Source organism: Odocoileus virginianus, chromosome 27 (assembly GCF_023699985.2).
Source record: "Odocoileus virginianus isolate 20LAN1187 ecotype Illinois chromosome 27, Ovbor_1.2, whole genome shotgun sequence".
NCBI classification, from domain to species: Eukaryota; Metazoa; Chordata; class Mammalia; order Artiodactyla; family Cervidae; genus Odocoileus; species Odocoileus virginianus.
The window spans coordinates 17317532-17329559 of record NC_069700.1 but is presented as its reverse complement, the minus strand read 5'-3'; the positions used below and the strand labels follow the sequence as shown (position 1 = coordinate 17329559).

At 41.0% G+C, this 12028-nt stretch overlaps 2 protein-coding genes across 8 annotated transcripts in view; one reads left to right on the top strand and one right to left on the bottom strand.

The window, feature by feature from the left end:
- Positions 1-12028, top strand: part of SLC17A1 (solute carrier family 17 member 1) — a 217157-nt gene that overhangs the window by 61707 nt on the left and 143422 nt on the right. The gene's annotated exons all lie outside the window — the stretch shown is intronic.
- SLC17A4 (solute carrier family 17 member 4) overlaps positions 1-12028 on the bottom strand; it is a 30601-nt gene that overhangs the window by 15411 nt on the left and 3162 nt on the right. For 5 of the 7 annotated variants that reach the window (XM_070456248.1, XM_020886617.2, XM_020886615.2 and 2 more), the window contains 5 exons: positions 10682-10808; positions 2651-2856; positions 1868-2101; positions 1699-1786; positions 933-1019 (listed from right to left, as the gene is read on the bottom strand). In XM_070456248.1, coding sequence (XP_070312349.1) covers positions 933-1019; positions 1699-1786; positions 1868-2101; positions 2651-2856; positions 10682-10772 — 706 coding nt within the window. In that variant the 5' untranslated portion in view covers positions 10773-10808. The remainder of the gene's footprint in view (positions 1-932; positions 1020-1698; positions 1787-1867; positions 2102-2650; positions 2857-10681; positions 10809-12028) is intronic. The other 2 variants (XM_020886616.2, XM_070456247.1) reach the window with 1 other exon arrangement.

Sequence of the window (12028 nt, the reverse complement as noted above, 5' to 3'; positions counted from 1 at the left end):
GACTGTGATCTTCGGAAACTTTCCCAACATCTCTGTATATTATTGTCCACTGCTGAGCCTCACAGGATCTGCTCTGTACTGCAGCCTCTACTGATTGAATCTCTACTCCAATCAGTATTTTGGGCTTCCCAGGTGGCACAGAGAGAAAGAATCTGCCTGCCAATGCAGGAGACACGGAGTTTAACCCTGTTGGGCAGATTCCCCTAGAGAAGGAAATGACAACCCACTCTTGTATTCTTGCCTGGGAAATCCCATGGACAGAGGAGCCTGGCAGGCTACAGTCCATGGGGTCACAAAGAGTCCGACACACCTGAGCAACTGAGCATGCATGAAGGTCAAATTCCCATAATTTTCTGGTTGTAGTAATAACAGAAATTTAAAAGAAGGTACTGAATAAATTTTTGTTGTTTAGTTGCTAAGTCGTGTCCGAATCTTTTGCAGCCCCATGGACTGTAGCCTACCAGGCTCCTCTGTCCATGGAATTTCCCAGGCAGAAATACTGGAGTGAGTTGCCATTTCCTTCTCCAGGGGGTCTTCCTGATCCAGGGATTGAACCCATGTCTCCTGCATTGGCAGGCAGATTCTTAACCACTGAACCACTGAGGAAGCTTTAAATAAATAGCATAACTAAAAATAGAATCTCACTAAGATTACATATGCAGCATTTTATGAAAGAAATCCTTCTGAGGTCCTTTGTGGGTTCAGTTTAGAAGCAGGAAGGAACATTATGATGCCTTTAAACTCATCAGGTTATTCTAGCTCTACACTCAGGATATTAAAACTTAAATGTCACTTCAAGATTTACCACATGATTAGCTCTGAACTTTATCTACTAGGATTTGGTTAACCATAGATGACCTGCATCACAGAAATCATGCCCAGCAGTCTCGGTCATAAAACAAGATTCTGAGATTTGAAAAGCACAAACTCACCAAAGATATAGAAGACATAAGGCCATCCTATAGTCTGGCAGAGGTAACCACCGACAATGAAGATGATGAAGCAGCCCAGCACTGACCCTAAACAGAAGATGTGAAGATGATCTGGGTGAGAAGGTCAGACTCAAGACTCTAGGTGCTTCCTATAGACCAATGTCATTACAAAGCTAAGCTGCAACCCAGGTTACCTAAGTTCAGATTCTGCTCCTTCACTCAGTAGCTCTGTGATTCTGGAAAAGTTATCAGTCTGTTTGTGTCTCTTATTCCCTTCTGTGTGAAATGGAAATAATTATATGTAACTGAGTTGCAAGATTTCTTTGAGACTAAAATGAAATTAAAAGCACTTGCAAGAATGTTTGGTGCCCAGGAAGCATTTGGTTATGATCAAGAAAGATAGGATAGTTTAGGTTAGCTCCTGTAAAGCAGGGAGACAGTACTTACAGTGTAAGGTTTGGCTTCTGTTGATAGGCTGTGGCAGAGTACTCTTGGACAAAGCATAGTGAAAGTCACTAAAAAGTCATGTCCAGCTCTGCCCAGTCCACCCAATGCCGTGTGGGTGTCTGACTCTTTGCAACCCCATGGACTATACAGTCCATGGAATTCTCTAGGCCAGAATACCAGAGTGTGTAGCCTTTCCCTTCTTCAGGGGATCTTCCCAACCCAGGGATAGAACCCAGGTCTCCCACATTGCAGGCAGATTCTTTACCAGCTCAGCCACAAGGGGCAGAGTATACAAGGTGATAATTACGGTATCAATTACCTGCTACAGCAATGGTGATGAGTTGACTCCTTTCTTGTGGTGGAGCCCATCTAGCCCAGATTGAATACTGACTTGTTAATAACACAACCTGAAATAAAAAGTTGATTCTTGGCTATCTGAGGTCATTTTGGAACCTAATTTTACACGTACTTAGAAAAAGTCTTGGTACCTGGACTATGCCTTGGATGACCCGTAGGACAATGAGCACAGTCACTCCAGTATCAGCTGCTAGTGGAGTGAAGAGCGCCAGGACTGAGGTAATAAACATGCAGGTACCAGACAAGTACCTGGTTCCAAATACTTCAGCCATATAGCTACTGGGAATTGGAGCCAAGAATGAGCCGTAGTTGAGTGAGCTGAGGATGATCCCCTGAATTTCAGGACTCCAGTCATACACAGCAGCCTAGATGACAAAGAGAAACTCACTGACTAGAGACTCAACAGTTTTTATCGTCAGGACTTGAGATTCAAGAAAATGATTGGCAGTTCTCTTTCCTTTTACCTCTCTCCAGTTCCTCAATCTACCAATTTTATCAGTAAAACCTAAATATATGCCCAATATACTGTTTCCCTTACTCACCTTCCCCAGCTACACAATTAACTGAGAACCAGTAAAGAAAGAAAACTTACAAAGAAGAAGGCATCATAGACAAGGTAATAAAAAAAAATATGTGAAGAAAGAGAAAATAGACATAAATCTGTAGAACTTACTTTTTGGTGATTTTCATCATTGTAGGGGAAGAATTTACCCCTACTAAATGCTAAAGATCTGTTCCTTTCATTCTAACAGTAGTCCCTAGGTACACCTATAGACACTAACTAGTATAAAATCTCAGATGCGTATTATGCTTTTGTGTAATATAGTTCTTTGAACATAGTATATCTTAGCACATAACTCTTTAGGTCAAAATATGTGAGTCAAAGAAAGGATCCAGAGTCTCATTCAACTTACCACTGCCTTAGATTCGTTCAGAGTTTCATTCCAGTTGTCCTGGGAGTCAGTGGGTGGCCTTTCTGTGGAGGCATTGGGTGAACTGGGCAGAGCTGTGTTGTTCACCATAACTGGCAAGGCAATGCTCATGTTCATTTGTTGGGTTGAAATCGAAAGATTACACAGATGCAGGATAAGGGCTAGCCCATGTCGAACTGAACAAAATCCTGAGACAAAAGGTACAGATAGTCTTATAAAAGGGTGCTTTTGTCCCACCCTTCCTAAGTCTGGACGTGGGAGAAGATTGCAGTCCATCTGAAGCAGAAATGCAGAGAGCAGAAGTGACTCTCTAGGTGTTCAGCAAACACCTGTACCCCTTGGAGTATGGGGGTGGGGAGTGGATAACTCCATCAGAACCATTATTTAAGCAGAGACTTGAAGAATATATGGAATTGGCCAGAGCAAACAAAAGAGTTTCCCAGTCAATGTCCTGGCATGTGCTGATGAGAGCAGGACTAGAAAGAAGTAGATTTAGGGAAAGAATTAGCTGAAAGTTGTGATTGATTGGATATGGATAGTAAGAGAGAATTTTGTTGGAAATGATTCCCAAGTGCCCCACTTGAACGCTGGGATGGCTTTCAGTACCAAATGTAACCAGGAACATGGTAGATTAATATGTCCGGGGGCTGAGAGGAAATGAGATTTGAAAGGAAGGTTAGTTAGACCATGGAAGTATTTAAACATTATCTTGATACTGTAATCCAGGCTTGCACATAATTTGCCAGTGATCCATGAGAACTCTGAGGTTATCCCTGGGGTTGAGTCCAGATACATTAGTGTGACAACAGCTGATAGAATTGATTCATCATCCCTGGAGAGAAATTCCAGAGGTGTGATGCATGATCAGTATCCTTAGGGCAGGTGGATGCCCCATTTCCCGGCTCCTGCAAGGGAGTAAACAGTTGGGGTGGCCAGCACTGTCCCCTGTTGTGTAGCAATACTCTTGTTAAGTTCTAGGAATTGACAGACAGATCCCCACCTTTGGTTTAACTCTGGGAGCATTTAGTTGAGGCTCTCCCCTCCCCTGTCCACAAAATTTATACTAGAATTTTGATCAATATCATATTGATATGGCAGATTAAGAGGGATTGCTGTATTTATAGTATTGCCTTCTCTTAGCCAAGAGCAGAGATGGCTCCCCATTAATTCAAGTTCTTTCCTTTGTTCCAAGGTAGAATTTTGTAATTAATCTTTAGTTAAGTCACAAGCTTTTTTAAAGTACTTTTCTGTGGTTTCTTAACTGAGTCATTTTCTCCTGTCATTTTCACTGCCCCCCCTCCTTAGGTTTAGACAAGAAAATCAAACACATACACAGGTTATATACAAAATAATGGGAAAAAATAGGTGTTTATTTTTGCCATTTGTAACATTTACTTTATTCTCTTGGGTAATTTTATTCACTGGCAGTTTCTAAACACTGGTAAATAGGAATGGTGAAAATGGGCAGTCATGTGATACCTGAATCTACTGGGAATACTTCTAACTTTACTTATTAGGTATGTTGCTAGGTGTTGGTGGGAATTATACTTTTATTGTATTAAGCTATCCTATTTTTATTTTTAGAAGAATGTAATAAGTTTGATCAACTATATTTTAATCATAGAGCCAGACTCCTGGGTCTGCTCTCTTTACAGCTGTGTATTCTTGGCAAGTCTCTGAACTCTGTGTGGCTTCAATTATTTCACCTGTGAATTAAGGTTAACCATAGAGACTCAAGGTGGTGTGATGAGATTTGAAAGTTTATATAAGTTCCTTATTGAAGAAGAAAAAAAATGGCAACCCACTCCAGTATTCTTGCCTGGGAAATCCCATGGATAGAAGTGCCTGGCAAGCTACAGTCCGTGAGGTCACAAGAGTCGGGCATGACTTAGCTATTAAACAAAAAAAGCAACAGCAATATAAATTCATTATAGCTATTAATATTCAAATAGCCTTATATTCTTAGGATGACCTCTTCTTAATAGGCTGTTTTAATGAAAACACATGATTTATTTTGCTAATATTTTAGCTAGAGTTTTACATTAGCATATATAACTGAGCTTAATTTGTAGTTTGTGAGTGTGTGTGTTTGTGATGTTTTGCCATGCTAGCTTTTGTAAAGAAAGGAAGTTTTAAGCTTTCCATCTCAATATGTGATCTGAAGTATTTTAGATACCAAGTCATTTTCTCTTTTCTTAATATGTTTAATTATAGAACAGTTTCAGACTTACAGAGTTATTGAGCTCCTGTGGACCTCATACCATTTCCCCTGTTATTAACATCTTAAATTGGTATGGCACAGTTGTCACAATTAATGAACCTACATTAATTAGTATTATTAGCTAAAGCCTATTCTTCATTCAGAGTTCTTAGTTTTCACCTAATAGATTTTTTTTTCTGTCCCAGAATCCCGTTCAGGGTCCCATAACCCAATTAATCACCACATGTGGAATCCTTTTGGCTGTGACAGTTTCTCTGACTTTCCTTATTTTTGATGATTTTAACAATTTTGAAGAATATCGTCAGATATTTTGTAGATTGTCCTTCAACTGGGATTTGTCCAATGTTTTTCTCATGATGAGACTGAAGTAATGTGCTTTTGGAAAGGATGACCGTAGAGGTAGACTGCTGTTTTCATGACATCATATCAAAAATACATGCTATCAAGGTGATCTCTCACTGATGACATTAAGCTTGATCACCTGGCTTGAAGTAGTGTTTCCTAGGGTTTTAATCGTGAAGTTGACTTTTTATTCTTTCTTTATTTATTCTTTTATTTATTATTTCCATACTATGCTCTGGAAAAAGTCACGTGCACAGTCCACACTTAAGGAGTGAAGAGCTTTATTTCACCTTCGTCTCCATAAATTATTTGGATTTCTTCTGCATAGAAAATATCAGTATTTTCAGCTCCTTAAAATTCTCATAGAATTTTCTAGTGAATCTACTAGGGCACAGTTTGTTTTGTTTAAAAGAAATAACTTCTGAACAACTTTCTCACCCTATTACACAGTTGTTTTTTGGGATGCACAATATTTCTTAATTCAAACTTATAAATTATATTTTCAGAGAAAATCATGTACTTTATTCCCCTGTAATTAGCACCTTATACCTTTTAAATACTTCTCTCCCCCTTTCTCCCATGATTGCTTTATTTAATCTCTCTAATCAACCTGAGTAGTAAATTGTCTTATTGCTGTGGAATAGAAATCAGTTCTTATATATATTTTCCATTTCAATTCCCTTCATAATTTGAGTTTATGTTTTTTATACATTTGTCTTCTTTGGTTTTCTAGATACTTTGCTGGAAGTTATAAACTCAGTAAACTGGATGCTTAATTAACTTCCTTTTATTTATTTTTGAAGAATCTTTGTTACTTTCTTCACACCCATTATCTTTTTTTTTAATTATTTATTTGTTTATTTTTGACTGTGATGGGTCTTCATTGCTTTGAGGGTTCTTCTCTAGTTGCAGCAAGCAGGGGGCTACTCTCTAGTTGTGGTGCATGGGCTTCTCATTGCAGCAGCTTCTCTTGTTCTAGAGCCGCACCCCAGGCTCTAGAGCACAGGCTCAATAGTCGTGGTGTACGGGCTTAGTTGCTCCACTGCTTGTGGGATCCTCCCAGATCAGGGATCAAATCCACGACTCCTACACTGGCAAGAGGATTCTTTACGACTGAGACAGCAGGGAAGCCCCACATCCGTTATCTTTTGAATCACTTCCTTACTGGGGCTTCCCTGGTGGCTCAGATGGTAAAGAACCTGCCTGCAATGCAGGAGACTTGGGTTCGATCCCTGGGTCAGGCAGACCCCCTGGAGAAGGGAATGACTACCCACTCTAGTATTCTTGACTAGAGAATTCCATGGATAGAGAAGCCTGGCAGGCTGCAATCCAAGGGGTCACAAAGAGTTAGACTGAACTGAGTGACCAAGCCTCAGTTCTATATTGCTGATTTGATTTTTTACAGTGATAATTTCTTTCCTTGCTACTACTAATCTTGTTTTAGTTCTGAAGTGACATTTTTTCTCTTTAGTTTCCTTTCTCATCTTCTTTCATATTTTCATGTCAATTTACTTCATACATGCTAAGCTTTTTTTAAAAAGTAGTCTTGAGAACTTGGAGAAATGTGAAATGAAAATACTCTTCAATTTCCCCAAATAAGCACAGCACTGTAATATAACGGTTAATAATCAGACCACTCTAGTTTAAATCCAGATAATACCTGTTTGTGCCTGGATGACACAATTGAGTCCTTAAATGAGGACTTAATCCCTCTGTACTTGAGTTCTTGCTCCTGAAAAATGGAGATGATGCTGGCAGTATGTTCTTTGAAGGATTCTCGTGAGGTTTCAATGAATTAATTCATATAAAGTGCTCAGTACTTGATAGACATGCCTTCATTATGCAGTGATCTGTCTTTTATGTATTTGTTTCCTTTTCTGTGTGTGTGTGCTAAAGTACTGGGTTGACCAAAGATGTTTTGGAAAAACTGAACAAACCTTTTGGCCAACTCAGTATTTATATAGGTTCCTTGTGGTTCCCACCCACACCCCCATTCTTGGACTATAAAAGTCAATTGTGTGTGATTTTGCTCCTGTGTGATATAACCCTTTCAATGGGCCACCTTGGCTGGTTGGAGGCCTGTTGTCATGTGCTGATAGTATTATGTGTGCATATGGTCAAGAAGCAGGTGGTGGGAAGAGGGCACCTTGGAATTTTGTCACCAATTCAGGGAAAACTAGCTACTCTTGCACTTTAATTCTACAATGACATTGCATAATTTGAGGAACCCCTCCCCCAATTCCAAGTTAATTTCAGCAATTGTGGAAGTTTTCTCCTGCTCTGTTGCACTGGCCCAAGATCCTAAGCTACAGACCTTTAGAAAGACTGGTGAGCTGTGGAGGGGGAAACATCAAGATGTGGGCACAGAGCAGCTTCGCCCACCATATCCCAGTACTGCAGACTTCACCTTGTCTGTGGTGACCTCACCTGGCCCGTGGTCCACCAGCCTTGAGATGCTGGAGAGTGTCTAAGCTGGAGAGCTTGACCCCTGGCTTCACAGTGCCCTCCTCTTTCTGCCTGTAACATGGGGCCATGCTCCAAGGATGAGTTTTGTCTCCTCTTGGCATCCTCTTAATTCATCCAAATTATATTAAATCTAGCAAGGAGCCTTAGAATTTGTAGTGTGTGATAGGAACAATTCCCAAGTTTTAACCTAAGTAAAAATATTTTCTCAAGGTGTTGTGCTTATTTTATTGATTTCTGTGACTTTCAGGAAGGAACATTATTGCAGACTCATCTTTTGGGGCCATTCCTAACATAGGCCAGGGTATATTTAACTCTGTGCCAGCTTTTGATAGGCAGCAACGAAGCAGTGTACAGTGTTGTCTATTAATTCTCACTGCCAGGCCTGCCCTTCTAAGTTCTTCACAGTAATAGATAAATACCTGGAAACGATAATCCTTAACCTACGTGTATGCAAGCAGGGTTCCAATTACAAGAGCATTAGGACAAAATTTGGAAGGCTGAACACAGTGAGAGCTGAACACTGTGCTGAGGAGGCCACTACAGCGGGGAGTAGGAGGATCAGTAATGGTAGACAGGGTTTTTTCCTGGGCCTGGTACTCTCCTGAATATCCCCACTATGTGCTCCACAGGATCGCTAGCTGTGTCCCATCCGTCCTACACTTCAGGATTTCCTCCCAGTGCCTAACTTGACTTCTTCCCCAGCCTCCCAAAGTCTGTGAACTGTTTTCATCTTCTATATTAAACCTCTTTTTTTTTTTTCTTGAATTACCTAAAGTGGCTTCCATTTATCTGACTGAACCCAAGCAGAAGCTCATGGGCCTTTGGTAGAGAAACGATAGGAAGGTCAAGGTGATGTCTGTCCCTACCCTGCCATATGAACCCTTAATAGAGCCTGACCTCTGGCAGAAACTGAAGGTCCATCTCTTTTCACCTAGTGTCTCTAGAGACATAGGAGCATAAGCAAGTCTTTCCTGTGGCCACGTGACCAGATATGACATATAATGGGGGAGAGGGCATTTCCCCACATGCCATGGAACACCTGGATTTGATTCTCTGAGCATCTTAGAAGCACAATCATGCCCAGTAAAGATGTCAGTAATCTCTGGGGGTCCTGGCCCTGGGAGAAAGCCCCAACAGGGCCCTGAGAGAGAATCAGAGGACCCAGCAGTGCCCAGTGAGAATGAGCTAGAGAGAGAGAGGAAAGAAAAATTGGTGTTGGACGCCAACTGAAGAAGCAGCCAGCAAGGCTTATTCATAAACATTTATGAGAAATACAAAATAACTAAGTGGGACATTGAGGAGTGGTTGATGTTCTCTCTTATAAGGTGGGAGTAGAATCAGCCAAAACAAAAGATGAATGTTATTAGCATAATGCCATTTGTGATAACAGGCTGGGGTCAAGAGGTGGTCACCAGGAGAAAAGCAGCATGGTGGGGTGGATGCCCTAAAAGACTATGGAAGAAACTAGAAAGACCACATTAAGTTCCACTTTTAGACAAATTAGCCCAGAGAGTTCCAATGACTGCTGAAAAGTGGGCTGAGGAAGAAAAACTGTATGAGAGGTGATTATGATAGTGAAGTTTATACAGTTCTTAACTACATGCCAGACACTGTTCTAAATGGTTCACATATTATAACTAATTTAATCCTCATGGAAATCCTATGAGATAAATACTGTTGTTATCATCTCATTTTTACAAATAAGGAAACTGAGACACAGAAAATTTAAGTAACTTGCCTAAGGTCACACAGCTCATAAATTGCAAAATCAGGGTTGCTAACATAGGCAGTGTAGCACCTTAATCTGTACTTTTACCTAATGTGCTATATTGTGCCATGAAAACTGTTTATAAGTTCTCTGTTTATAAGTTACTGATTTTTAGAGAGAAAGAGTTGGGATAAGAAAATTTGGCCAATAGCATATAGTCAAATAGTCTCCTATTATTTAGAAATGGATGGGATCTTAGAAATACAAATGCTTCCACTTTACAGATAAGGAAGCTGAGGCAATGGAAGAGTATTCATTAAATGTCAGATGGTAGTTAATTGTAGGGTGAGTAGTATTAAATAGCATGCATGTCTCCTGATTTCTTCTTTGATGGATAAGATTAGGTAAATGCCCTTTTCCTTAAGGCATGTTCACTTGCCAGCAGATATAACTGGCTAAAATGTTGAGTCTCACAAAGCATTCCATCTTGGTTAATGTTTTACTTTTAAAAAGCATTATCTTATGAAAAGCCTGTATGCTTAAGAGAATTAGTGAATAAAATAGTTATAAGTCATTTAGAGTTTAGAGTAAAATAAGGTGTTCAACAGTTTCCCTTATGATGTATTATTGAAAAAGTATTAGTTGCTCAGTTGTAACCCCATGGACTTAGCCAGCCAGACTTCTCTGTTCATGGGATTTCCCAGGCAAGAATACTGGAGTGGGTAGCCATTCCTTTCTCCAGGGGATCGTCCTGACCCAGGGATTGAACCCAGGTCTCCTGCATTGCAGACAGATTCTTTACCATCTGGGCCACCAGGGAAGCACCAATGTATTATTCAATATATTATTGAAAAGCACTAAATTGTAACTTAACTGAGAGGGAGGAGGATGTGTGACTTCTATGATATGGCGTAAAGAAAAAGCCTGTTCTTCTTGAGGTAGATCTAGATCTAGTATGAGTGGAAAGATCAAATGGGATGGTCTCTGGACTTAGTATCAGAAAAACCTAGATTGGTTTCCATATTTTCTATTTGACATCTGCTCTAAATTTTGTTCTTTATCTCTGCCTAACGTCTTGATGATCTAGAGTCTTGATTATCTACCTGTCCTATATACCTTCAAGGTTTCTTGCAAGAAATGAAGTAATTCTCAGTAAAAGTGCTTTACAGCTATTTAGAATTCTTGGCAATGTGTAGGATCAAGAAGAGGCTGTACATCACCAAACAAACAGTGACATAGATCCCAGTTTTAGCCACACCCCAGTACACGATTTTACCTTTCCTGGAGGTTTGCACTTGAGTCGTGTTTACAGTATCATTATTGACAGGACCTCCCACTATGGTTCCGGCTTCTACTGTATTAGACATTTTGATTCTCTTCTCCCAGAGACTGGTGTTTACCTACTGAAATAAAAGCAAATATAAAAAGAGGTGTCCTATAGCACAGCCCCAATTCTTCTAAGAATTAGGAGGAAATGTTTAGTGGAAAATGTGCTAGATTAGCGTTCAAGAGACATGATTTGTTGTCTAGATTCTATCACTATCCAAATGTGTAGTCTTGGGAATGGCACTTCTCTGCTTTTCTCAAATGAGGGATCTGGTCTGGCTTGCCTTAACAGATTGTAATATTCTTTCGAGTTCTATGTTCCCATGTCTTTCAGCTGCCATCAGTAGCAACTGGATGTTAAAACCGGACAATCTTCTTTGAAATTTCACCTGGAAAATTCCAATGGATTAAATAACTTGAAAAACTAGATCTGCTAAGTAAGATCTAGGTATAAAAAACAGAATCTAGCAAACATCTTTTTCACTATTTATTGATTGATTCTTGGCCGTGCTGGGCCTTCATTGCTGTGCCTGGGCTTTCTCAGTGCTCAGGCTTCTCTTGTGGCAGAGCGTGGGCGCCAGGGCATGTGGGCTCAGTAGTAGTGGTGCACAGGCTCAGTTGCCCTGTGGCACATGAGATCTTCCTAGACCAGGGATCGAGCCCGTGACCCCTGCGTTGGCTGGCAGATTCTTTACCACTGGATCACCAGGGAAGTCCTGAGAAAGCATCCCAAGTGATGAGAGAAACTTGAGAAGGAGAAGTTTGTGCCTCAGACACAAACTGAGGCAAAGAACGTGAGAAAGCTTCTTTCGAGGAAGTTGCTGATCTGCGCATCACTCATTCACCCTGACTTCATGAAAGAGATCAGGTGGATGCCGCCCCTTACCCCAAGTCAAACAATCTGGGCTGCCTGCAGCGGGATCGTCCAGAGCTTGACTTATGTCCCCTGGTGGTGTGTGTGTGTGTGTGCACCGCTCCGTGTGTATGAGAGAGAGAAGGAAACTGATAAGTAACACAGACCTCCGAATCGAAGGCCATGGGGCGGCGCCTCACGGCCTGAGGCTGCAGGGCAGAGAAGGGGCCCGCAGCACATCGGAGGGTCGTGAGACCTGCCACAGCAGCAGGTGCAAAGATGCCTGGACAGACACATGCAGGTTCCTTCTGAGCCAGATATGAACGACTCGACAGGTCCGGGTTATAGGCTTTTAAAATCCTGCCAAGGGAACTGTCTTGAAGGACCACACGACCTCCCAAAAGGTGGGGTGGAGTGCCGGATGCCCAACGGCTGAGGGAGGAA